Source organism: Babylonia areolata, chromosome 35, assembly GCF_041734735.1.
Source record: "Babylonia areolata isolate BAREFJ2019XMU chromosome 35, ASM4173473v1, whole genome shotgun sequence".
NCBI classification, from domain to species: Eukaryota; Metazoa; Mollusca; class Gastropoda; order Neogastropoda; family Buccinidae; genus Babylonia; species Babylonia areolata.
Window position 1 is genome coordinate 1494199 of NC_134910.1, and position 26351 is coordinate 1520549.

Here is a 26351-nt window from a genome sequence, read left to right on the forward strand (position 1 = left end):
TTCAGACACACAAGGGGGCACACACAGAGCCATCGGATATCGTCGAACCCAAGAAACCACCCCGTGCGTGGAAAGCCAGGTTACGATACGCATGTGCAGCGGTTAATCATATGCGAGACATGCGTAGTGAACTCCATCTCAACTTCCTCTCTTCATTCAACGCCATCTTACTTGCACAACCGGTAATTTCTCTGTGGTCTTCTGTTAGTTGAATTGGTGACTTGTTACTTTTTTGTTGTTGTTTTTCTCCGTCTGTAAGTATGGCTCAGTTCATACAAGTTGTTGACGATTCAAGCGAAGAAGTCATTGAAATTCCCAGTGAGGATGATGGAACCTTGCTTCTGACAACGCTTTCGGCGCAGTTTCCAGGAGCATGTGGACTGAAATACAAGTCCGAGACCGGCGCTTATCGGGGAATTCGTCTTGCCGAAGGTGTCCTTTATCCTCCCGATGGAATTTGGGGAAACCATCAGTATCTGGCCGTCTTTCCCAAAAGTAAGCATATTTTCGTGTTTTAGTTCATTTTAATGGTAAGTTATTTTGTAAATCTCCATGCTCGTCTTTAGTGATTTTTTTGTCATTCGGTTGAACAAACGAAAATATTGGGTGGTATGTGGAACAGAGGACGCGATCTATTGGTATGTATTTCTCTGTCGATTAAAACATATGTATAATGTAGGAATATTTTGGGTTAGTATTAAATCTCATCGGGATTTTGCTTGCGTTCACTGGTATCATCTGCCATAGTGTGCCTGACGCCACGACGCGGCAGTTGTGAGATTCAAATTGACTCCCCAAGCCAAAAGTCGAGTGGGCGGTACTTGTCCTTTGGTGGAATTCGGCTTGTCTAGGCAGTAACTAAATGTTTGTCAGATTTGATTTTATTTATCCCAAAGCTTTGTTAATTTTTGCAGTATGATATTGGCTCACATGTGCAAAGAGTGCGTTTGAAGAATCAACTGGATCAATTCTACAAAACTGATTAACTGTTAGGAAATTTGATGAAGAAATTGAATTTAAATGCTGAGATGCCAACTGTTAGGATTTCGCCCTGTTTGGTCTCAATCACAGTTTGTTCCGACATAACACCAACATAAAAATTGTTCTGACAGTGTAACCACCCCTTTATGTGTGTAAATAGTGAAATGTATGACTGAGGGTAGGAATATGTGACTGAAGGTGTATGTTTACATGTGGGCGCGATAGCCGAGTGGTTAAAGCGTTGGACTTTCAATCTGAGGGTCCAGGGTTCGAATCACGGTAACGGCGCCTGGTGGGTAAAGGGTGGAGATTTTTCCGATCTCCCAGGTCAACATATGTGCAGACCTGCTAGTGCCTGAACCCCCTTCGTGTGTATAAGCACGCAGAAGATCAAATACGCACGTTAAAGATCCTGTAAACCATGTCGGTGATCGATGGGTTGTGGAGACACGAAAATACCCAGCATGCATGAACAACGACAGAGTCATCGGCAAGTCGATTTTGGTCATGTAACGGAAAGAAGAAGAAGTAGGTTGTGAGTTTTGGTTGTATGGGATGAATATATGGAGTGATTTCACTTGTGTCCGGTCAACATTTTGTCTTTCTCACAAAATGATATTTAAAAAAAAAAAAAAAAAAAAAATTGCCTTAATGATTAATTTACTTTTTTCTTAAACCAAATAAAACTGGTGGTACACATCATTCTCGACTTCTTATCACGGGGGATGACCCCAAAGCAGTCAGATTAACAAAATCAGAAGAGGAAATAATAATAATAAGAGGAATAATGAGAATAAGTGCCCCCAAAACAGACAAAATATAGCTGGTAAGAATTTTTAGGGATAACTCGTTAACTCAGCATAACAATTTTACACATATACTTATCTTATAACCTGTACTCTTTACAAGTTCATTGTATTCCAATGGTTAAGGGTTACTTTATACCACATTCATTACAGACTAAATCAGCATAACCAAGCATAAGAGTATTACAACTACCAAATGTATATTCCAGCAGATGTAACAGCAGTGTAACATTTCTTAAGTGACAATTCCTTCAAATTATCACCAAAATTATTATGTCTCTACATAGCCACACATTCAGTGACAATCTCAATCTGAACATCTAGTTCATAACATATATATGTATATACTGGAATCAAAGTTATTTCCTTTTTGATCAAGTAATTTAATAAAAATTACCAATAAAACTCTGATGTGACCCAAGCAAACTGTCCAGTGTTTGCTTCATAATTGTATAACCGAATAAGTTTTCTGTACAACCAAAAAAATGTCTATCAACACGCACTGCTGAAGATTAACAGCTTCCAGTCAAGTTAATCTCCATAAATGATACTTACAGTTACACTCAGCTGAGTGAGCAATCATGATAAAAATATAAAAATAAAAACATTCTTGCTATAGATAACCACAACCAAAATAACATATGAACATTATCATTCCTAATACACATCGCCATCAATATCCTTCGACATGCATACCAAGTTCTACAACTCATTTTTTTCCAAATGTTACGCATTTCCACCAACTTTACCATTATTTAAAATAATGCCTTGTATTTTTTCAGTTATTGAAACTGATGCAATAATATACTGAATTCTACAACACATTTTTCATTAATCAAATGTATTTCCACCTTCTGTAATAGGTTGTGTGTTTCATGGCTGTGCTTTGGCTTAATGATGAATCGTTTCCGTTCACGAACTCAGAAACAATTATTATGAATCACATGGATCATGCCTAGATATAATTTACTTGTCTGCTGATTAGCAGTCTTTTTTCTTATCATTCTATAGTCAAAGAAATGAAAATTTCCATAATATTAACTAAACTAAATTCTTCCTTGTTTAGACTTAGAGACACTGCTATGGTAAGGTCGCTGCTGTGGTTGCAACTGATGCAAGGCAGAGCGTTAAGTTTCTTAGTAACTTAAACTACCTGGATTAAACAAAGGCCGTGACCTTAAGACACTTCCGTCCCCAGACAGATGCTTTGTCTGCTGTGGGTACAGGTTTCAAATAATTGTTTAAAGTTTCTATAGCCATCTACATATCACTTTTTTTAACACATTTTAACAGTCCACAAAAATGAACTAAAATACATGTAAATACATTCTTTCTGACTGGCTGCAAGTTCATTTTTGACAACATACCAATTACCATGGTCACATGCTTTCCTGTTGTAACATGTACCCAGAGGCTCTGGACCTATTGATCACGAAGCCAGGGTAGTTACTACAAACCTTGGTCTCATGTGATGCTCAGTTAATTGGGTGCATGTTTGCATTGAGTGGACCAATCAGCTTAAACTAAGTTTGCCCGAACAAGAGAGAACATAGCTGAATCAAGTTGAGTCCTGGTCAAACGGCGTGTGTGCGCGGTGAATAAAGCTATGGAGTGCAAGGAAGGAACAAGCGGCTCGAAACAGGTCAGCTATGGATTGTGAGAAGCAAGAGGAACAAAGACCATGGAATTGGAAATGACACAATGCCGCAGATGTCAGCTGTAAAGAAGTAGCGGCGGGAACAGAAGTTTCGCCAAACTGAAAAATATCCATTTGCTGATATGACTAGGAGTCAGTGTTCCAAATTCAAAATTGTTCCTACCAAATTTCCTGATTGTTCCCAGAAACACTTGATAGGAGTTGGCATCTCTGTAAATGAAGCGTCAAACCTAGACCAAAATCTTTAACGAAATATATTATGAAACAAAGAGGGGACTGCTTATAAGCTTCAAAGCAAGTTTTGTCCTTAACTGCTGCTACTGCTAAAGTACTCACCATATGTCTCATGTGCTACATTATTGTGTAAAATAATAACCATTCTACAATTAATAATAATAAAGGACATTTGGTACACCCAATTTAATGATACATAAGCTGTGGGCGTTAACAATGAAAAATGCATTGAAGCATGCATACTAACAACACAAATACACCCGCACGCACAAATCATCCCACTCCAACCCACACCCACTTCAGACAACGTACACATGCGTGCATGGGCGTAGGCACATCCCACCCGTTCAAGGCACATGAACATGTGTTAATTTTGAAATAGTAAAAGTAATAAAAGTATTTTGAAAAATCACGATTAAAATGTAAAAGTGAAGACGCATGATTTTCTGACTTAAATGCTGGAAATATATGAGTTTTCAAAGAGGTTGTGAAAGAAGGACAAGAAACAGCATGACAGACGGGAAATGGGAGTGAGTGCCATGCAGAAGCCACCTGGAAAGAGAAAGTGCGTTTTCCATATGATAAGTTCTGTGGGTGGGATTTTTTTAAGAGACCGTCATATTTGTGTGTGTGTATGCAGGATTTTTATGTTTGGAGTTTGGAGTCATGGACATGTAAATTTAAAATGCAGTGGCCATTCCACCAACATTTTTGTGAACCTCTACCAGAAAACGCTATTCCCACAACGGCTTTCCAAGCTGACCACAGATTTACGCTTCACATCGGCCAATCACTAAGCGGGTGTTGACATTAAAGCAAAAACATTGTTAAGATAGAGCTCATTGAAGGAGCTTGTTTTACCAGCTACAGTGAATTTTATACTACTTACAAAACAGTTCCCAGCTCCTTTTAGAACCATAACTTTTAAATCACTGTCTGAAACCCCCTGGGTGTCTGTCAGAAGGGCAAGCAGAGATGACCATCCATTACTTTGACAGCCGCCATCTTGCCTTAACTGTTATGGAGTTTAGTTGGCCCCCGATCACTTCCAACTGCCCATCCAGTCAGTAATAAGGTACACTAGTGAGAAATTAGGCAATAGAGAGGAAGATAGAATTGCCAATCCTTGTTTCTAAACTGCCAACTGGAAAACAACTCAGATGTGATCATGGCGTTTTCTAGCATATTGATCAATGATGAATTATCAGTTGATGACTCCTAATCTGTTGGAGAATTATTTAGACCAGTGGAATCTGATCTGTTCGAGAATTATTTAGACCAGCGGAATATGGTCATAACTCTCTATTCCTGACTTCATTGAATAGATATTCTGTCTGTTGGCTAATCTGACTGAGAGCGGAATAGTATCTTTAATTTCAAATGAGCCATTGATGCGGCAGCTAGCTGTTCACTTGTGCATTATGGGTTGGGTTTTTTTTGGGGGGGGGGAGAAAGAGAAATGAAGTTGGTTCAGTCATTGTGTTGGATCACAAATGTAGATGGTGATCAGTGGTGACTGTTACAGCAGACCAGAAGAGGAAAGGTGAGGAGGGAATGGATGACAACCCAGCAGCCAAAAAGCGAATTGGCCTTTCCAAGTGCTCGGATTTGATTGTCCTGGGACTGCCTTGGAAGAGCACAGAGGATGACCTGAAGAAGTACTTTGGCCAGTTTGGTGACCTGGTCCTTGCGCAGGTATGTAACTGTATCATTCTTTACTCTCTCTTTTTTTTAATTTTTGATCTGCTGCCTGGTGTTCTCATACAGTCATAATGGTAAAATGAGTTAAAGTTTTGTGCTCAGTGGGTAAAGTGGCTGAACAGACCACCACAGTGGAAGGTTTACAGAAAGATTAACCTTTAGCACGCCACATTTTTCAGCACTGTTCACTCTACAGCCAGGTTATTTTATATGACTGGCTTAAAGTTTAAGCAGGAAACTACTTGTGTATGAAGAAAAACTATAGCATCCATTTGAACAACAGCAGTGATGTAAACAATTTTGTGTGGTTAGGATTAACATTGAAGAACATGCAGAAATAGTTTATATGTGTTATAGTTAAGTATGTGACTGTGAGCGGTAAAAATGAAAGTTAAAATGAAATGTACACAATAACTTAATTGTGTTCACTTGTAAGTTTGAGCAAGGAGGTGCATGTGGTTTGTTTGTTTGTTGTTGTTGGGGTTTTTTTTAATTTTTTACTCTACCTTATTCTTGAAGCATGGTCATGGTACTCTGACATGACACTTCAGAACTTTGGCAGTTTAATTAATGGAGTATGAAATGATCATTTTGTAAGGCTGGTCAAAAAAAGAAAACACAGAAAAAGCTCATTTGAACCTGGTTGATATAACACCATGTAAACACAGTATGCATTTGGCAGTTTTGTTTCTCCTGCCTTACATATTTTATTTATATCTGTTTCTATGACAAGTTAGTCAGCCACATCAGGGATAAACTGTAATGGATTATTGCTGCACCTGCAATTTCTGAAAACCTGATCAACTAGTCATAAAAAATATCCACCCCAGCCAGTCATGAAAATATCCACCTCCCGGTCCATTAATTTGGTCAGTCATTTTCCGGTTTGACAAACTTATTGTCTGATGCAGAATTCAAGATTTTGAAATTGCTGTTTGGACATGAAAAATTTGAAATCAGTTTGAGGTGTCATAGCCAGCACAGCAAATGTCCTTTTCTCTTGGAGTTTTTTGTTTTTTTGTGTTTTGTTGTTGTTTTTTGTTTTGTTTGTTTCTTTAGAGCATTGTTTTGATAGATATTTTAGTCAGAATGTGAACTTCACACAATGAAGTGTTTTTTAACTTTGATGCAGAATCAAGTTTTCACCTTGCAGTGGACATGTCAGGTGTGTCACATCCCGAACTCTGATTTTCAAACTGACTTAATTCAGAGAAAATAAAAAGCCTATTCAAACATTTTGATTATGACATAAATATCTAACTATAGACAACAAATTACAAACAACAAAAATGAACACCACAGTCTTGACCCATATTCATGCAAGAATATGAAGGCACTGTAAATGCACCTACCTCTTCCTTGTCCCAATTTCAGTAAGAATTTTGCTCTGAAGGTTAAAGTTTTTCATCATAGTTATCAAAAGAAGTCTTGTATGTATTTTGGTTGTGAATTTATCTCTTCAAACACACAAGAATAATAATAAAACAAATATGACAATCCTGGCTGCTGCCATAAAAAAAAATTCCAAACACATAAGATAGTAAACCCCAGTTTATGGCACAGTCTCACATGCTAAAGTATGATATGAATGTGCAGGTCAAGAGAGACATACGCACTGGACAGTCGAAAGGTTTCGGATTCATTCGCTTCGGTGACCCTGAGGCGCAGGTGAAGTGCATGTCCCAGCGACACATGATTGACGGGCGCTGGTGTGACGTCACTTTCCCTAACTCAAAGGTGAGTGAACCCTGACCTGAGCCTGTGGGCTTTGGAAGGATGCCCTTGGTTGTGGAGATGAAATCTGCTGCTGTAGGATGTGTATGATTCTGTTTCAGTGGTGTCTGTTATGTCTCTATCCCTCCACATTGCTTTTAGATTAAAAAAAAGAATGAAAACAGCGGGTCTGGGTGTTACGTGTGGATGAGTGTTCAGAAAAAAAGTTTCTGAAGAAACTTTGAAGAAAAAATTCCATGCTTTTGACTGTTTCTCTTTTTTTAATCATTTATTTTATATTGATTGTTAAGCTTTTAAAGAAAATAACTTCCTATGAATTTTTATCCTGTATGTGCAAGATGTCAAAAGATGTCCAAGATTTTAACTGAAACAATAGTCAGATCTGTTTTGGTTGTTGAAATGTGTTGCAAGATCATTTGTTATGTGGTTCATTTCAGGCTTCAGTTTAGATTATAGCATATTAATTCTGTTATCTATGTTCTATTTGAAGTCCAGATACATGTACTCCAGTTTCCGTCATCTGACATTCAGTTGTAACTTGACCAAAACATTAAAGAGTAGTTTTGGATCTGTGAATTTTCACAGAAAGAATTCAAAGGAGAAAAAGAAAACATGTTGAAAGGTTTGAAATTTTGTGGAAAAGAACTTTGGAACATATTACTTTTCTTCCTGTCATCTTTGTTACTGTCATGGTTGTGCTGGTGAAGAATGTTTGTGCCCCGTGCTTTAAGGCTTTGATCCAGACATGATTGATTGGTGCAGCATCAGCAGGACATGGACCAGCAGTCTGTTTACAAGCAGAATCAGACACAATCAGGACTTGTGAATTTGCTTGTGACTTGTGACCTGACATAACTGAGTGGATGCTTGATGTTCGGTACATGTGTCGATACTGTGCCAGTGTACAGATGGCAGCATTAATCTGATGATCCCCCCCCCCCCCAGTTTTATCACCCATTTGCCAAAAGCATTACACAGACATGTTTACAGTCTCATTTGACTCTCAGCTTGTTAGTCACCGGATGGGATACTTTTTGTTGATGTGATGATAAAAACTAGTACTTGTACAGGCGTGAAATTCATCTGCCCAGGCAGGTTGTCAGATCGGTCAGTATGGTCCATTTCATTTGGTTTACAGTAAAAGATAACCTACTGGTTTGGAAGCGAAAGTATAATAGGTGGTATGAATGAGTAGGCTTTGTGAAATTGAAAAAAAAAAAAAAAAAAATTTAAAGCTTTTCGGTGTGGCTTTTTGCATTTTGATATATTTAATCAAACCAGAGTTGACTGGGAAGACAGATTGCTGTGTGTGACTGGTGTGGGCAGCCAGCTTCAGTGAAAACCCTAAGGTGGTTTTGAATTTCATACCTGTCTATTGTACTAGTAATCTGCCTTCAGTCGTGAACAGCTGGTGGTCGTGTGATTGTACTGTTGGCGAGATGGGGAGCACAGGGTTTTGGTGACCCCTTTTCATTCACAGGTCCTTGTGTGGCAGTGATGGTCTCCATCAGCAGTGGCTGCCGGGCTCCCCACTCCTTCACACATGCATGGTCAGCTGCAGCTGTTGGCATTTCTGAATTGATATTGTGCGGTTTGGGTTTTCAAAAATGAACAGGCAAGGATGATAAAATTGTAGTATATCATGCTGACAAACATTGCTTGCAGTACATGTCCAGATGAGCATTTTTCCCCCTTTTGTTTCGAAATGTATCTTTCTTCAAGTCTTTGTATGAGCAAGTTTGGTGTACCTCATCAGTACCAGTGTGCAACACTAAAAATGTGTAAATCAGCATTTCATTTCAGCGTATCTTTCAAGCACTTTTGTTGAATGATAAGTTTGCAGAACCACATCAGTGCCTGTGTAAAATGGCAAAGTGTTCTAATGTGCAACACACACAAAAGATAGTTTAAATCAGCATTCCATTTCAGAAAGTTGACAAGGCCTGTATAAAGAACTGATAAACATTATGCATGGTTTTCAGTGTTCTTGGACCTGAAGTATAATGATCACAAAGCCTGTGAGTGAAGTGCTGGATGTGACTGGCAGTCAGCAAAAAGGATGGTGCGGCTTGAGAGCATTGACACTGCCCTTATTTATGATGCTGTAGGCTTGGGGAGCCCAGTGTTATGGTGTTGGGAAAAAGTGTTGACTGGGGTGCTGTGACCTTGCTCTTTGGTGTTGCAGGAAAACATGAGCAATTCTTCTTACAACATGTATCAAAGTGACTGGCAAGTTGGAGCCCAGAAAAATGTAAGAGACCCCCTGGTCACAGTTAGTGATAAGTAAGCACGGAATAAGTAAGCACGGAATGGTCACTAGCATTGACCACATACATTAACTAGAGGTGTGGGGCAGGGGGGTGGCAGCTGAAGGGTTCTGTGTTCACACAGAATGCACATACTGCAAGGCCAGGCTCAATTCACTTCACCTCCACTGTCAAGCTTGCCCTTCCATTTGGAGCTGACTATTGGTTTAAATAATTGATAAACATTTGCTGGCAGTAAATGGGAGAGTTTGTAAGCTAGTTTTGCTGATCAGACCTGCCAACAATTGTCCATTGGGAGGAAGTTATTAACCCCAACCTTAACTGCATTGTGAAATTCTCACAGCATTGATTTATTCCCCAGAACAAAACAAACCAAAAAAGTGTGGTGTTTGATTCATGACAACACATTAGCTCACTGTGACCTTTGCCCTTCATGAACCTCCACGTAACTACTTTCTCGCCAGTTAACCACTTTCCGCATTACAACAGTGCCTGTCAGAAACTGCCTGTCATGGACAGTGTACTTTGATGCTGAACCCCAGGAATATAAAAAGTTTGAAAACAACAACAAATAAATGTTTGAATATATAGAATGTTTGGGCTTGATGTGTTGTGTGTGTCGCAGCAACTGTACCTTCTCAACTTTCACAAATTCCCCTGAAATATCAAACAACTTGTTCCCCTTAAGTCAATTAAAGCATTGTTAGGTCTGGTTGATTGAAAGGGGCATTATGAAGAAAGATGGAGCATGGTTCAAGAAAGAGCACACAGGAGGAAGGGGTGCATTGAGGCTGTCTTCCAACCAGTGACCAATTAAGCTTTCATTTGTTCTTGGAGCACATATATTGATGGCAGCAGTTATAGCAAGACACCACAGCGTTTTCAAGAATATCTGAAAGCTCTGTCGGTTGGCGGTTGGTCAGGTTCTTTATGTGCATTTGTGTGTGTGTGTCTGCTTGTGCATGTGTATGAATCATTTATTATTCCTGTGGTATCTTTCTAATTGCTGTTGTGCTTAAGCTACAGGCTGTTGAACCAGCTCTGCAGATTCCGGATGTAAGTGTGTATGTGTGAATGAAGGATACTGAGTGCATGCATGTGGGTGTGCTCATTTGCAGCTGATGTCTGGGTTACAAGTCTGAGAGTATGTGAGAATGAGATGTTTTGAGGCAGGAATGCAAAATGAGATGCGAATAGCAAAGCACTGTTAAGATAATGGGGGTAAGTACAACTGTGGATACTTTATCATTTTGGATATAATGTTTGTCAGCCATAGTTAATGTTTTCATTTTTGTAGAGTGGTTCAGGTTGGATAGACTTTGACTTGGTAGTGGGACCAGCAGCTGGATATATTGATACAGTAAGGTTGAACCAGATGAGTTCAGCATCAGATCAGTGTTGGCACTTTGGCTGTTGTCTTCAACTGTTATGTGAAATTGGATAGAGGGGCATGTGAAAGATCAGAACCAGTTACTGTATGGTACTTTGCTTGTATGGCTCTACATCTGTCACTGTGATTGCAATGATTCCAATAGCAGTGATGGTTTGGCCCACTGCAAGACTAGAACTGTCTCTGACCACGACTGACTTCTGCTTTCTTTGTAAATAAGAAAGTGCAAGAAAAGACATGGTAGTACATTAAAGTGCTTGAAAAGACATGGTAGTGCATTATATGGTGTATACAACAGAATATGTGGTAAGAAACATTTTCTCATCAACTTCATCCTTATAAAGTTATTAGTACAAAAGGAGCCTTGGGTGTCTGTGGGGTTTTTTTGTTTGTTTTTTTGTTTTGTTTTGTTTTGTTTGTTTTTTTACAAATTTTGTGATGTGATGTTATATTTTGTCAGATTACAGGGTGAGGGTATGACCAAATGGAGTTAGACATGATTTATGTGGATAGTATGTTTGGGCCAAGAGTCCAGAGACAGTGTAGGGCGGGTGGAGAACAGAGCCCACAGAACAAAACCCAACATGCTGTGCAAGACGTACACTGCCAGGGGCACCCATGCCTCATGACGGGTGTGTGTCTGGGATGAGCCAGTGATCTGAAATAGATGTGTGGCCTTTAGCAGTGCTGTGGGTTCCTGTGTTGCCCCTGTTCTCTGTCTGTTAGCACGTAGAACAATAGTAGGGACAGTCCACAGGGTGGCTTTGCAGAGATTCAAAATGGTCTGCTGTTACCAGCAAGAACACTTACACATCTTAAAAGTGGGGGAACATGGTGTCAATGGATTATGCGTTAATCATAATGCGTTCGTGTGGAGTGTTGTCCTGGCTGGCAGGTGGAGATGACAGTGCAGCAAGTTAATCAGGGAGAGAAAAAGGGAGTGTGATGGTCAGCATGAAATAAATCAGATGTAGGCAGAGGGTGGTAAAGGGAGTGGTAATGTGATACAGTGTTTGTTGGTTTTAACGGTGCTCTGTGTGTGTGTGTTGAACAGGAGGGTCAGAACCCAATGATGAACCGCAAGGTGTTCATCGGGCGCTGCACAGAGAACATCACCACAGATGACCTGCGAAACTATTTCTCCCAGTTTGGGGAGGTTGTTGACGTCTTCATCCCCAAACCTTTCCGCGCGTTTGCCTTTGTGACTTTTGCCGATGCAGAAGTGGCTCAGACTCTGTGTGGGGAAGATCACATCATCCAGGGCACTTCGGTTCATATCAGCAATGCTGCCCCCAAGACGGGCACACCAGACAAGCAGGGGTCAGGGATGGGCCGTGGCTATGGAGGTTTTGGCCAGGGAGGCTTTGGTTCAGGTGGGTTTGGGCGTGGTGGTGGAGGAGGAGGAGGGCCTGCAGGCAAAGGGGATGGGCCCGCTGGTCCCTTGGGCATGAACCTCCTCAACTCGGCCATGCTTGCTGCAGCCCAGGCTATGCTGTCGGGGCAAGGGGGAGGCTTCAACATGGGCAGTCAGCAGGGAGGGCACTCGGGCAGTGACCAGCAGCAGGGAGGTTCAAACCTTGGATTTGGAGGGGGCATGGGGGGAGGACAGCAGAGCAGCAGTGGACAGAGTTCTTGGTGGGGCACCACAGATTCCAATACCTCTGGAGGAGGCGGCTACAGCAGCTGGGGTGGACGTAGTGGGGGTTGGAACTAGGCCGGCAGCTAAATGCAGAGGGTAGGGAGTGGTATGCTTATGGACAGGAACAGTCGTTGATCCACCAGTGTTCTTCCTTTTGGTGTTCTCTTGTTCTTTTCACATGTTGATTGGTTTCCCTCCAGGATGGAGGCACTCTCCACTTGCTGTTAGTGCAGGACATGTATCTTACAAGCTAGTTCAGGACATGTTTAGGGACAGATCCACTGTAATAAGATGAGACGGTTGTCACGCCTTATCATCTGCCACATCTTTCCATGATTCACATAGCATTATAGGAAACTTGGTCAGCAAGAAAAAATGAAAAGCAGACTGAAGTAACGGGACTAAGTAGTTGGGAAATGAGGGAACAACTTGAAGACGTAGAACATCCAGGCAGTTAAAGCAGAATAGAAAACTGAGAAGGTGGGCATTACATCCACTACTTGAGCTAGACAGTGTCAGCACTATCGGCAACATAGGGGAAGGGGAATGACATTGAACTGTAGAACTGAAAGGGAACTAGAGAGAGAGACGGACTGGAAATAGTGTTGTGACCTGGTTGTCAGCTTGACAGTGACAGTGAGAAAGCATGCAAGATTGTGTGATGAAAGTGTTTATGACTACATGTATCTGATTGGCATGTGTGTGCTCCAGATGTGTGAGGATACAAACTGTTCAGTGTCTGAGAGCATTTGTAATGTATTGGTGGTAGAATGTGGCTTGAAGAAAGGAAGGTTATGGAGTGAGAGAGTCTGGTGGGGTTTTTCTGTTAAACAGCTGACAGATTTTCCTGTGTGCAAAAACATGTTTGAGTGGTGTTGAGAAGAAAACAGATGAGAGAATCAGTTTGTGGTTTGAAAGAGTGGATATTTTTGTGTGAACATTTGTTTCCTCATGGCTTCTTCCTCTGAATCAGTTTTCTTTTAAATCTTAAACTGTTGAATAGCAAATGATTGGGCCCTGCATTCCCATGTCAAACCCTAGATACACATATGAATTCTCTGCCTCAATGGCCATAAAAGGATATGGGAACTCCCAACTGTTCAAAACTAGTTTAGAAATTGTTTCTGATAAATGGTCCAACTGGGACCATTTTTTCAGTATTCCTCCTCAGATAATTCATAGATTTTTAAATGTTTTGATCAAAACCATCTTCAAGGTTAAAGTAAAGACGATGTTTATTAAGCCGTGTATATTTAAAGAAATGTTGGAGAAAAAGAGGTGAAAGCCATGGTGCCACAAGTGTCAGGGAGAGATCATTGAAAAGGAAAGAATGGTGCGTGCACTATTGTCTTGTTCTTGTACTGGCTTCAAGTGGAGAGCGTGTTGATTCTTGTATTTGTGTGTAAAGCTGTTTTCACTTCAGTTCATTTTTTGTTAGTGTCACAAGAAAATTGTTTAGTGATTGTATTTTTTTAATTGAATTTCATTTTAGTTTTGAATATTGAGTTGTTTGTTTGTTTGTTTTTTTTTGTTGTTTTTTTTTTTTTTCCAGTCATCTTTATAAAGTTAGCAAGATTTTTTTTCTTTTCTTTTCTTTTATCTTTTAACAGAAAATTGACCACCTCAGAGTTTTGGAGTAAACCCAAAACATTCATATTATTTCACATTAGGTGTTGCATTGCACTCCACACATGAACAAGGTAAAAGATTGTTCAGTTTTCATTCCATGATTTAAATGTTCTGAAGCTAAGGCTTCTGAAGTTGGGGGATATTAAGGAAGTTAAAAGTGTATTCAAGAGTTTAGTGTTTGAAGGAACCTAATCAAGAGATGTTTGTTTTAAAGAAGAAAAAAGGAACATGGTTTTGACAGATCACACATTGTAGTTATGCAGATATGGAAGGAGTTAATTTATTTTTTAAAGTATTTTTGTGTTTGTGTTGTAGCTTTTCAATGAAGTGATCATTTGAGAGTGAGAGTGTGTGTGTGTTTTCTTTGTGATGGAGAGCAAAGCTGTGAGAGACAATTGAAAGAAAGTGAACAATAGTGTTGTGTGATTGGCAAGAGGTCAAACATGAAGTGTGTTCAGAGAGAGAGATTTAGTGTGCAAGGCAATTTGTGGTGAGTGGTTGCCAAGAGATTTTGGTTAAAAAAAAAAAATAAGAAAAAGACAAAGGAAAGCAAAGTGTTGGTGTGGTGAAAGTGAGACGTTGCGGAGTGACCAACATTGTGTGAGATGAAAGAAAGAAAGGAAGAGTGGCTCTTGGAGAGCGAGAGGGACAGTACCAACAGGCTACATCTGACAGCTTTACATAGGGAGCTGTAGGGAACCAGTGGGAACGGAGGGCAGAGACTAGAGAAGGGACAGTGAAGGGCACAGTGGTTTGGAATAAGCTATGGTGGTTATGCTAACCTTAAAGCTATTTTAAAAATCTGGACACTTTATTTTTGGTACACACCTGAATTCTCAGCAGTTGAATAAATTAGTTATCTAAAGGGCTATGGCTGGAACCAGGTAAACACTCATCTGAAGTAACAGTAGAGAGTACCATAACTGTAGACATACATAAAATCAACTTTGAGATCAAATGAATGCGGTTCAAACATGATAGACAACATTAATATGAACTACAGTTTATCTTTTTTGATTCCATTGGAAATAACAAGTACATCCAGTGACTTACCATTTGCAGTCCACAGTCAACACACAGCATGGTTAAAAGTTGAACTTAAAGGCCAAAGAGTGGGACATTAGGCTGAATTCTATGTCGGTCCTCAACAAGGAATGTGACATTTAGAAGAGGTGCATGGAAGATGTGGATGAATTGCAGGAAACAAATGATAGGGAAGAGCATCCCCTCTCTCCAAACCAGCTGTGAAAGGGTGACTGGCAGAGAAAAGTACTGAAACACCAGTGCTGATTAGAACACAGGACTAGATAACATGTAAATCCGAAGCAAACAGTGTGCTGATCAAAATTACACGAACAAAGGGTAGTGGTGTGAAAGTTTTAGAATGAAATTAACCTGAAAGAAGTTTTCAGAATGAAATTAGAATGACATTAGAAAGGAGATATGGGTATTTGACTATCTGCGTATGTTCACCATAATTCTATTTTCTTGTCACACTGGTTGTCAATATAAAAATTTGTCCAAGCACAGCCTACAATAAATATATTCATGTGTAGGTTTTAGAACTTCTTTTTTTTTCCCACCCTACTTTGAAATTATGGAATATGCTCAGTGCTTCATTGATTTTGTTGCGGTAGAAACATGACAATTTCGTGGGTTGAATTGAAAAATTTGGGTCTTGCTGTCTACAAATACTGGTCACATTTCTAACAAGGAAATAATTGTGGCATGACTTGCTCTGGGAAACGCTTGTCTTGCACATGTGAAAGACTTCTTGGCTGAATCACACTGGTGTCTTGAACACCCCTTTCTTTGATCAAAAAAGGGAGGGGGAAAAGGCATTTTAATCAGTGATCTGTTACACACGTGTGCATGAAACACGAGGCCTCATTGCACACAGGTCATGATCACATTCTGAAGGCATACCTTAACACTTGAACCACAAAATTAATAAGGTCATACAAGATATCCAGTACAGTGAAGTATATTTTCTAGTCATGCATGCACTTACCACATATGTAAATAAACCACCACACAGTATAGTTCTGTATCTGGTGATTGTAATTGTGACATTAGCAAGACAAAATACACGTGCAGCTCAACACAGACACAAGCCAACACATAAAATGGAAAACATTGAAGCTAACATTAAGATTTGGATGGTGAAAATTTTAGATATGTTCTTGTTGACCTACAAAGTTACATGGTAAATGGAATCCTAATGATCGCCCGGTCAGGTGACCTACAAAGTTACATAGTAAATGGAATCCTAATGATCACCCAGTCATGCTCTGTGTCCATGGCACATGAGCATTTTCCTGGCAACCAAAGTGGAACAGGAATTAGGACGTTAGCCTGACCTATCCAGTCACCCTCTTCATCATGACCTGGTAAGCAGGGTGAAAGGACAAGGTCATGATTGGGCAAGATGTCTACGCAAAAAGTTGCATCAAACTTGGTGGTGTGGCTGTCCGTGGTGATGGCAGAGGTGCAGGATTCCTATTGGAAGTGGTCACAACATAGCATACTGACAAGATGACAGTGGCAAAATCTTTGGCTTACAATTTTACATCAAACTAAGTACCATAATTGCTCATAGTCACAACGGAAATCCGCTAGAGATTAGGTAAGGTTTGAGATTCAGGAGTTAAAGGTTTCAGCATTATGTGGTACGAGGGCCTGTGGGGTTTTTTAACACGTAGGTACACTGAGGCACATATACCATGACCAAAATGAACGCTACAAATATCAGATTTGGAACTTGAGGCCAGACATGGCAGTTATTTTTAAAACAGTTTTATTCAAAATTCTGATTGTGTTTTGTTTTGGTTTTTTTTAGGTGGATATTGTTAGGTATCACCCAGGATTCACAAAAATGTAATAGATTACACTTCATGCACTGGTTGCCATGGAAATAATTCAAAATGGCCAATATGAAATTTTTTTTTTAAAGTCATATAACTACAAAACTATTATAAGTAGGTCGGTTTTTCTTTTTGTTTTTGATTTGTTATTACCAGAACTCACTTTCTGCGTTGGAATAGCATTATATCTGAAATACTGAATTTTTCCTACAATTTTTTTTTTAAAGAAATGACAATTTCTGTTCTTGAATTTTTTAAATAAAGAGCTGTGATAAGAGCTTTCACTTTGACTCGGTTATCCTAACGTAGAAAGTGAGTTCAGGTAATAGTAAATCAAAAACGAAAAAAAAACTGAAGTACCTATAATAGTTTTGTAGTTACAGAGCTTTGATTTTTTTGTCAGACATTTTGAATTGCTTCTATCGCAACCGGTGCATGGAGAGTATTTATACATTTTGTGAATCCTGGGTGATACCTAAAATATCCACCTATAATAATAATCGGAATTTTGGATAAAACTGTTTTGAAAATTGCTGCCATGTCTGGCTTTAAGAAGTAACTTGAATTAAGTAATATAAAATGTCCTCTAAAGGTGGGTTGTTTTTCTCCCATTTCTTTGAGTATCAATGTGAGTTGATGTCCATGCCTTCCTTGTTAGCATGGTCATGACATCTCGGATCAGCAGAAGATTTCTCCGACACTTAATACATGTACAAAACAAAACAGAAAAAAGGACAATACTTCAGATGGAATGGGGAGCAGAGGCATGAGCTAAGCACAAGAAGTTGACATGCATCCCGAGTTCCAAGTGCTCTTGTACGGATTGTGGGGGGGGGGGGGGGGGTGCAGTATAGTCTGTTTTTTAAAAGAGCCCAATGGTATTTTGACTAGGGAATGTGCCAAGGAAGTTAAAATGACAGGTTCAAACTGAGAAATTCACTTCAAAAACACAATTTCTCATAGGCCATTCCAGCTTCCACCACCCTCTTCTCTCCCCTAACTGTTGAGCAAAGAGAAATGTGGTGTGAGCTTATTCATGAAAAATAGTATATACAGAATTTTGCACTTCAAACTTGCATGGAATTCTTAAAAACAATTTTGAAAATCAATTGAAAGTACTAATAGTGGCCAATCATGGTTATTATCGACACATGTCCTTGCTCCAGTGGTTATATTTCAGTATACTTGTCTGCAAGAATGCACTCTTCTCTCAATGTCAACTTTTCACTCATCTATACCAGGTTTTCAGGTATGGCATGAAAAGCTGTCTAGGAAAGTGCGACCTAAAAGTTTTTTGTTTTGGGTTGGGGGGTTTTTTGTGGATAATTGAAAAAAGTTACCTAGAAGTTCCTTACCTTGGCACAGGATGTGGAAAGGTGCACAAGTCCTTTGTCTTATGTTGTATTTTTCTCCACCTGCGGTCAACACATGTATATGACGTGTACTGATGCTTTTTACAGATTGGGACTTGTCAGAAGCTAGTCAGACTTGATCAAACAAAAGCACAGTACATATTGTGAATATCCAAAACGAACTCTTGAAAACAGCAGGGAGAAGATATCAGTCCTTGTAGCAAGCACGGTATTTGAATAGCACAAAACATCAAACACAATACCAGACTAAAGTAAGAACCAATTTAATATTTTTTAACTCGTAAACAAGGGCAAGTACACAGCACACATACACACACACATTCTTGAAAGTTAATCACACGTTAAATGTTATCATTGATCTTTCTCACATGAATGGGCGCAAACCAGTCTTGTTCATGTGGGCAGCTGTTGCTTGTGTTGCGTGCACATAACACCCATTGACATGGTGGCTAGCATGCTCAATGTACTTAAAACCAGTCAGTGAGGAACATCTGCAGGATTCATCTAGGAATGATGCATTCCTTTCAGTGTTATGTGACTGCAAACAGGGTACCTCCATTTGCAAGCCCTATTCAGATATTTAGCACACTGAAGAGCTTCGTCAAATTCTCAAGCAGATTACAACTGTCTTTCACAGTATCTTTGGGGAAAGTCGGTTAAGTAAACATTTCCTTACTGGGATGTTGGAACATTTCTGCAGATTGGATATGCTAGATGTTAAATTGTAATATAAAAAATTCATGAGACAAAGGATGGCTGAATTTACCAGACTTTCCACTATCTCCATTCCCAACACCTGAGTAAAAACAAACTTATTCATTGATGCATATAGGTTCAGAGTGGCTGGTTACTAAGGTTATGGTAACAAATGGGTGGATGTAGTAATGAAATTTTACATTCATAATATTAATATATGATAACCTAAGTTACTGTTTAAAAAAAAGGTGACGTTAACAAACTCAGTGAAACCTAGCATCTTTTTTGTACTCGACGACACTGCTGGAAATGACACGCAGAAGGAAACCCATGTACAACATGTAATAACACTAACACATGCACACCGACATCACTGCAAATGGAATGGCAGAACACAGCACAGATGAACATGCTCAATCATTTTTCAACAAGTATCGTCTTCGGTTGCTTCAAATGAAAAGTAGTAAAGATGCCATTGGGGCTATGTATGGTAAACTGAGAAAGTGAATTTGACAGCTGTCTGGTTTCATCGACAATGGAAGTTTAGATTTAGAAATGGTAGTTGTCTGGCAGACTGGATTCTTGGGGACACCCCCTCAACAGACACATGGAGCTGGCTGGAATGAGGAGCAGGTGGCTGGCGATCACAGGGATACGGTGTACAGAAGAATGCTTTTTTGTGTGCTTGTCGAGTCCGTCCTTTCAGTCTGTTTTCTTCTGGAACAGTTGTGGGAATCAATGTAAGCAAGTGGGGACTTTCTTTCCAACTGGTTAACAACGCAGGCTGCTGAGGCATTTGGAGTTGGCTGCTTGGGATTGGGACATTAGCTGCTTGCTAATTCACTTTGTTCCCTTCTTCTACATCTTGTTTCCAGTATGTGAGATATCGTTGCTGGCTGGAACTTTTATTTTACAATATATGGGTCCACTTGTACACAGGGAGATGTTTTTGTTTTTTGTTGTTGGGTTGTTTTTTTTCAGTTTGGCTTGCTCTCTTTCACTGATGATAGATAATGCAGTGAAAGTGGTAGAGTTTGGCAATCAGGCATTGTTGGGTTTCTGGAATAGTTCACATGGTTGGCTGTTGAATGGTGACAGGGACTTGTGACCTTGCTGAGGTCCGGGTGTTTGGATCTGTGGGTGGTGAAGCAGCAGTGAAAGATGCTGGGTGGATGGAGAGAGTGGAAGTTGAGGGGACCAAGTAGTGTGATCCCCAAACAACCAGATTTTTTTTATTCTGTGGGGTTGTACAGGTGGTGACATCATGTTACCATTGGCTGGCTATATTCAAAGCCTCCCTTGGCCTTTTGAACCTCATGGCTGAGCATGAGTCTGGGGGAATTACCAAATGCAGCATGGTAGTTGTACAAAGAACATGAAAATTGCTGGTAGCGTTTCACTGGGAGGGTCATGTGTGTATACTGTGTGGAATAGTGGATCTGCAGATATCTTCCTGTGGGAATTTGTGTGCAGTGAGATATGAATACACGCACACACACATGCACACTCGTATATTTTCACGTGTATTTTTCGGGTTACAAGGTGCACCATGCTTTTTTTTGGCATTATACCTGAATCCCTTGGTTTTTTGGTTTGGTTCTTAAATGAAGTACAAACATACTGACCACATAAAAATAATGTATAAAAAAAAAATAGAGAGAGAGAGAGAACTGATGAAGAAATGGAATCCGAAAATAGAACAAAACATGAGTGAAGCTCTGTGACAGCACTTCTTTCACATCCACATCCCTTCTGCAATATCTTCTGTATCTGTGACACAGGCATGTGGTGTGACCTTTCTGCAGGATTCACACCAGCATACAAGAGTATCTGGATTTTCCTGTGATCCGTTTGCTTATGTAACGGATGAGCTTTTACTAAATTGCATTCAAGTATATTTCATTTTGCAAAATTGGTGTCAGTAACCTACTGAATAAGGTATAGTTCTAAATTATTCGTTAAGATTTTGGTTACATGCATTTGGAAGGAGAAAAATCAAAAGCCAGCCTAATCATAATCAGAGGTCAAAGGAGAGGTATGAAAATGGTTTGAATATGTAGGAAAAGAATTTTGGAATCAGTCTTTGAGTGCCAAAAAAAAAGGCAGTCTTTGGGAGAAATGATGTTCTGCAAACTGATTATTTGGTCCATGTGCAACATTCAGTACATGACTTCACTCCATAGCCCATGGGGTTTGGTAAGACAGTGATGCAGTTTACACAGGATTGTCCTTTTCAGTTTTTAACGTACCATAGTTCCACCCTTCCCCCACCCCCTATCCCACTACCAGGTGCTCCTAAGTCTCCAATCCCCACATGCACATTTTTTCTTTTAATTGTGAACTTGCAACTTCTAACCCGAAAAATACAAGCACCTTGCTGAAAGGTGTGAGGTTTCAGTTGTTTATTTGTTTGGCTTTTTTTCTTTCTTTTTTTCCAAACAGTCAAAATTGATGAAGACCAAGGAGGCTGGTGTTGTCATTAACAAGGCTGCGTTGTTGTTTTTCTTTGTGCCAGCAGGGATGAGCTTCATGGGGCAGGCAGCAGCCTCGAACCTGGGGTACGCCCAGGCTGCCCTGGACGAGTCGGCCTACGGCACCCCAGTGCCAGGCCAGGGCTACATGCTGCCCACCAGCAACGCTGCCCCCACCTCCACTGCCGCCAATGCCAGCAACTACGACCGCGCGGAACAGACGTACACCTGCACCCCCTACCAGGGCGCAGGGGACTTCTCCAACGCCCAGCGGGCCATGGCAGGGGGGGGTTACGGCCAGCAGGCCGCCGGGGCCTATGCCGCCAGCCAGGCGGGGGGGTTCTCCAACCAGGCAGGGGCTGGGGGGGCCTTCACCAGTCAGGCAGGGGGTGGGTTTAGCACGCAGGGCAACAGCTTTTCCACCCAGACTAGCGGGTACTCTAGCCAGGTAGGTGGGGGGTTTTCCGGCCAGGGGAGCGGGTTTGCCAACCAGGCCAGCGGGTTTGGCGCCAGCGCCCAAGGGAGCGGGTTTGGCGCACAGGGGAATGGTTTTGGGGCGCAGGGAAGTCAGTACAGCGGACAGAGCGGCTTCGGGCAGTCTGGGTTCAGCGAGGGAGGCAGCTACGGGCAGCAGGGCAGCTACGGACAGCAGGACAGCTACGGGTCCCGCCCTGGGGGCTACTATGGCTACTAACGACAGAGGACTGTGTGCATCAGCCATCCTCCTCTTCTCCTACATGGTGACAGGTGACTGCACAGACAAGGTGCTGCTGGTGGTGACTGGCGAGAGAGAACTGGCAGGGGAGAGAGAGGGGGGAGGGGGGTGCTTCGGATGGATGGAAAGGTGGGCCTCTGATAGTTTGAGGGGTAGGGGTGGGGGGGGGGGGGGGGGGGGGGGGTAGGAGGTGAGAGAAACCTCTGATTGGAAGTGTGTGAGTACTTGTTGATAATGGAATTCTACAGAGGGCTTGTGGAGAGAGAGAGGTTTTTTTTTTTTTTTGTTTGTTTGTTTGTTTTTGTTTCTTTGGGGGGCTGAGGGGGGGGGGGTCTGCTAATGGTAAAGAGAGAGGGTGGGACCCTGTAAATCAATATCGAGTGAAGGGGGGGCACGGGGGAATGGATATGGAGAGTTACCTGTCCTCAGAGAGGGCAACATGTGAAACACTGAGAAAGTGAAAAAGATACCAGGTGCAGGAAGGAAGGAAGGCTGCTGTCAACAGACTGAAAGTGCACAAGAGAACTGTCCCTTGCTTGATGACGGAAGAATAACTGTATATTCTAGAATGTGTGAGAGGGCTGTCTGGGATGTTGTCCCTGATGACGTCTTGTAACAGAAAAAAATGTTTTGCCGGTTGAAATCGGGTTATCAAAGAACATGCAAAAAGCAGAGAATTCCCTGTCCTCTTTGAGTTCTTCCCATTGGTTGAGAGATTTTAATTTCACGTCTGGTCCTCTGACGGTTGCCATTGTGTGTCAAGAGAATCCCATTGGTCGAGAGGAAAGACTTTTTCCAACTATTATCTGTTCCCATTGGTCGAGAGAGAGAGACTGCCGTCAGCCAGCATGGCCTTGGAGTTTGGGTGTGGTCTGTCTGTTCCAGAACTGCTGTGGATGGCGGGTGAGCGGTGGTGGGGATGACCACACCTGCCTAGCGGCAGCAGCGGCCATCAAGGACTGGGCTCGCAGGGCTTCCGGAAGAAGGGGTTGAGAGAGTAGATGCCGGCCTTTTTCTTTTAGGTATTGGAATGAAGAGGAGACTGGGGAAGAAGAGAGAGAAAAAGATGATATGGCTGCTAACCTTGGAAGTGGTGTGAAGTAAGCAGCTGAAAAAGTGCCTGCAGTGTGACTGTGGCTTGGTGACTGCCTGGTGTGCTGGTGGTGCTGGGTGAATCACCACTTTAAGAACAGTGTGCGAGGCAAGAGAGGCAGCAGTGGATGAGTGCGAATGGGTCATGAAACGGAAGGCGTTGAACTTCAAGTGTAACGTGGACTTTCATGTGTTCTTGGATGGTTAGCAAAAAGAAAAAAAGAAAACCTGATCCTTTTTTTTGGTGCGAGTGTGGCGATCATGTTTTTTTGAGTCGTTCCTTTTTTGTTTTTTGAAAGCAGCAGCTGTTGTATTTTTTTAATACGTGTCTGTTGTTCTTTCAGGTTGGTGGAGCTCTCTCTCTCCTCTTCTTGCCTCTTGTCTCCTTCCCAAGTCCCTCCACCCTCTGTCCTGCTGTCTAGCTAAGTGACCTCCCTCTCCCCCTCCCCCCTCACCCTCCTCTCCTCGCAACTTCCTCCAGCTGCTGCTACTACTGGGGGGCGTTGGGCGGCCTGTGCTGTCGGTAAGGGGGGCCCGCACAGAGAGGGGATCAGAGTGGTGAGTACTGGAGTGGGTGAGAGAGGAGAGAGCGAGCAAGTGAGGGAGGCGGGCTGCAGTCATTGGTTGACCCCTTTCCCCTCCCCCATGTGCCTCAGCCCGCCAGCCATCAGTTTTGACAAGGATTGGGTGGTTGTTTTAGAATCTGTTGGGTTTTGCCCTTTCCTCCCTAGCTGTGTAGTGGTCAGTATTGTTGCCCCCCAACCCCTTGTGGTGAAGTGGATGGGGAAGTCTCATGCCATGCCTGGTCGTGGCCACACCTTGAACACAGTCAAGGGGAGGGACTGGGTGAACTGGGCATCCTGGCTTCCCAGGCTGTGTCTGCAGGCACCAGGGGTGGTGTGTGCCAGGTCCAGCCAGCCATTAGGAGGTAGTGTGCTGGGGAAGGGGGTATGACAGAGGGAGAGGAGGTTGAAGGGTGGGCCTGAAGAGAAAGGTGAGGTGACCGCTCTGTGGCGTTCCCCATTCGCTTTACCCCCAGGGGGCACTCTAGTTATATGTCCCGGTTAGTGGTCTTGCGTTTTTCATTCTCCTTTGGGGTTTGTTTTTGTGTGAAAGGCCTGGCAATTGAACTGAAGAAGGCTTTTGTGTGTGTGTGTATCTACCATTTGGGGAATAAATTTTGGTCAGGTTTTTTTTTGGTTTGAAATGTAGGCTTATGTTCTTTGCCTTTTTTATTAATTGTTTATTTTTTAAATAAAATTTCTTTTAAAGATGAGCAGCTTGTTGCAGAGCTTGATGAAGCATGTTTATATTAATACCAGTGGTTTAGTTTGTACTCTGTGTTTTTTATTTTTGTGTTTTTTGCTTTTTCCTCAATTTGTATTGTGCTTGATGTTGTTCACCACTGGTGTATCCACTGACAGTTTACGTGGAGGACGTCTCAGTTGTAATGGTCACGACTTTAATGAGCAGCTCTTGCCAGACCTTCACAACTGGACGTCACATGTTCAGATGAACAGATGGGAGTTAACCACCAACTGACAGCTCCCTCTCTCTCTGCTGCTGTGGTCAGATATTGTGCAGTCTGCTCTGTCAGGCCTGTGGGTTTTTTTCTGTTCAAGCAGTGTTCGACTCATGCCCTTGTTAAGTGTAAGGAACAACGATGGGTTTGTTTGGTCTTTTGTTGTAGTGTTTTGTTGTTGTTTTTTTTATTGCTTTGTGGTTATGTTTTGATTTGGTAGCAGGAAGGATGTGTCTTATGTGAGGTGTCGTAGTGAGGGCTTGTCTGGGGAACAAAGAGGAAGTTACAGAGAGGTGTTGGATGTAGTCAGTGAGGGAGGGGGGTCGTTTCACAGGTGTCACTGATCGGCTGGGAACAGACCACGTTGATTCCCTCCTCAATCACAGCAACTGCAAGTAGCTTTGGACACAGGATTCGCGTCAGTACAGTCCATTGTACTGGTCATCCCACTTGCCTGCATCTCTCCAGTATTGTCAGCTGTTGTGTTGTGGGAAAAGGGTGGTAACTTTGAAGGGAGGGGCAGTGGAGAAGCATGGGGAAAGGCTTTGTTGCTGAGCCAGTCTGGTGTGTAGGGTGCAGGTCCCTGCTGCTCAGTCTACCAGTGTTTGAGTTCTGGACAGTTTGTCTTTGCCTTTTGCACTGCCTGGATGTTGATAACGCATTCAGAGTGCTTTGTTTAGCCAGGATACTTGTAACAACGCTTTGGTGTGGGGGTTGTTCGGGAGATACCATCTCTAATATTGGTAAGGCACTAAAAGTGCTAAATTTTGGGGTTTTGTTAAACAGTAGTGGGTTCTTCAGGACATATTCGTTTCTTTTTCACATGAAGGAAATGTCCACTTTTTTTTTTTTTTCCCTGTCCGTCTTTGTCAGCGAGGTCCAAAGTGTGGGGCAGTTGTTTATGACCATTTTCTGTTGAGGTGGCCTCTAGAGGTTCAGTTCAATGGTCCTCTGCAGGTCTGGAAGTGTTCATTATCAGTTGTTCACCGCGTTTGGCTGTTGGGGCACATTTCTTATCAAATCTGTAAATAGTGTTAAAGAGGTTGCATTATATGCAGTTCACTGTTTTACTTCAGACTTTGATGACATTTGCATTGTTCCTAAATAAATATTGTGAAAATGAACTGTTCATTGCCTGGACATTTAAAGTGTGTGTGATTGGTGTCTGTGGTGCATGCGATGGCTGCAGGTCAGCTTGCAAGTTTTCTGGATTTGACCATTCAACCCAAGGGAGTCTACAGCCTCATCAGGCTTCCACACTGATGCAGAAAAACACAAAATAGTTTAGTTTTTTCCTCCAAATTGACACATGTGGAGACGGCCAGAAATATACAAGTTTTCTTTCCTTTTGGTTTCTACATATGCAGGAAAGTTCAAATTTCAAAGGCAGAGCAATACTCAATGGGGGTAGGCTGGAAACAGGTTTCTGGATCTGAGCATTTTGTTTTGTCTGCCTCTGGATCAGCAGAAGATTCTTGTGAGTTGTTTCTGGATCGTTGCCTTATTAGTGAAAATTGTTCTTGCCGGTTCAGTTTTAATCTGTCACATTGTTTCTTGAAAAGAAAGCGAAAACCTTTGAC

The 26351-nt window shown here is 41.7% G+C and overlaps 1 protein-coding gene across 5 annotated transcripts; it reads left to right on the forward strand.

The window, feature by feature from the left end:
• Nucleotides 1–141: 141 nt before the first annotated feature.
• Nucleotides 142–25895, forward strand: LOC143277814 (TAR DNA-binding protein 43-like). Of its 5 annotated transcripts, XM_076582722.1 has the most exons (8): nucleotides 142–495; nucleotides 5204–5373; nucleotides 6976–7116; nucleotides 9299–9364; nucleotides 11825–12143; nucleotides 21490–22189; nucleotides 23043–23179; nucleotides 23594–25895. In XM_076582722.1, the coding sequence occupies exons 1-6, from the start codon at nucleotides 261–263 to the stop codon at nucleotides 22134–22136; spliced, it is 1578 nt and encodes a 525-aa protein (XP_076438837.1). In that variant the 5' UTR covers nucleotides 142–260; the 3' UTR covers nucleotides 22137–22189; nucleotides 23043–23179; nucleotides 23594–25895. The 5 variants fall into 5 exon arrangements, with proteins under 5 accessions (XP_076438837.1, XP_076438836.1, XP_076438838.1 ...); XM_076582721.1 differs by having other exon boundaries at nucleotides 23043–25895; XM_076582723.1 differs by having other exon boundaries at nucleotides 5207–5373; nucleotides 23043–25895.
• Nucleotides 25896–26351: the final 456 nt, after the last annotated feature.

What these genes read in the sequence shown, in the direction of transcription:
- LOC143277814 (XM_076582721.1), top strand. Translation starts at nt 261, where the DNA reads ATGGCTCAGTTCATACAAGTTGTTGACGATTCAAGCGAAGAAGTCATT. An exon ending in TCTGGCCGTCTTTCCCAAAA is followed by an intron (nt 496 to 5,203) that starts GTAAGCATATTT and finishes TGACTGTTACAG; the next exon opens with CAGACCAGAAGAGGAAAGGT. An exon ending in GTGACCTGGTCCTTGCGCAG is followed by an intron (nt 5,374 to 6,975) that starts GTATGTAACTGT and finishes ATGAATGTGCAG; the next exon opens with GTCAAGAGAGACATACGCAC.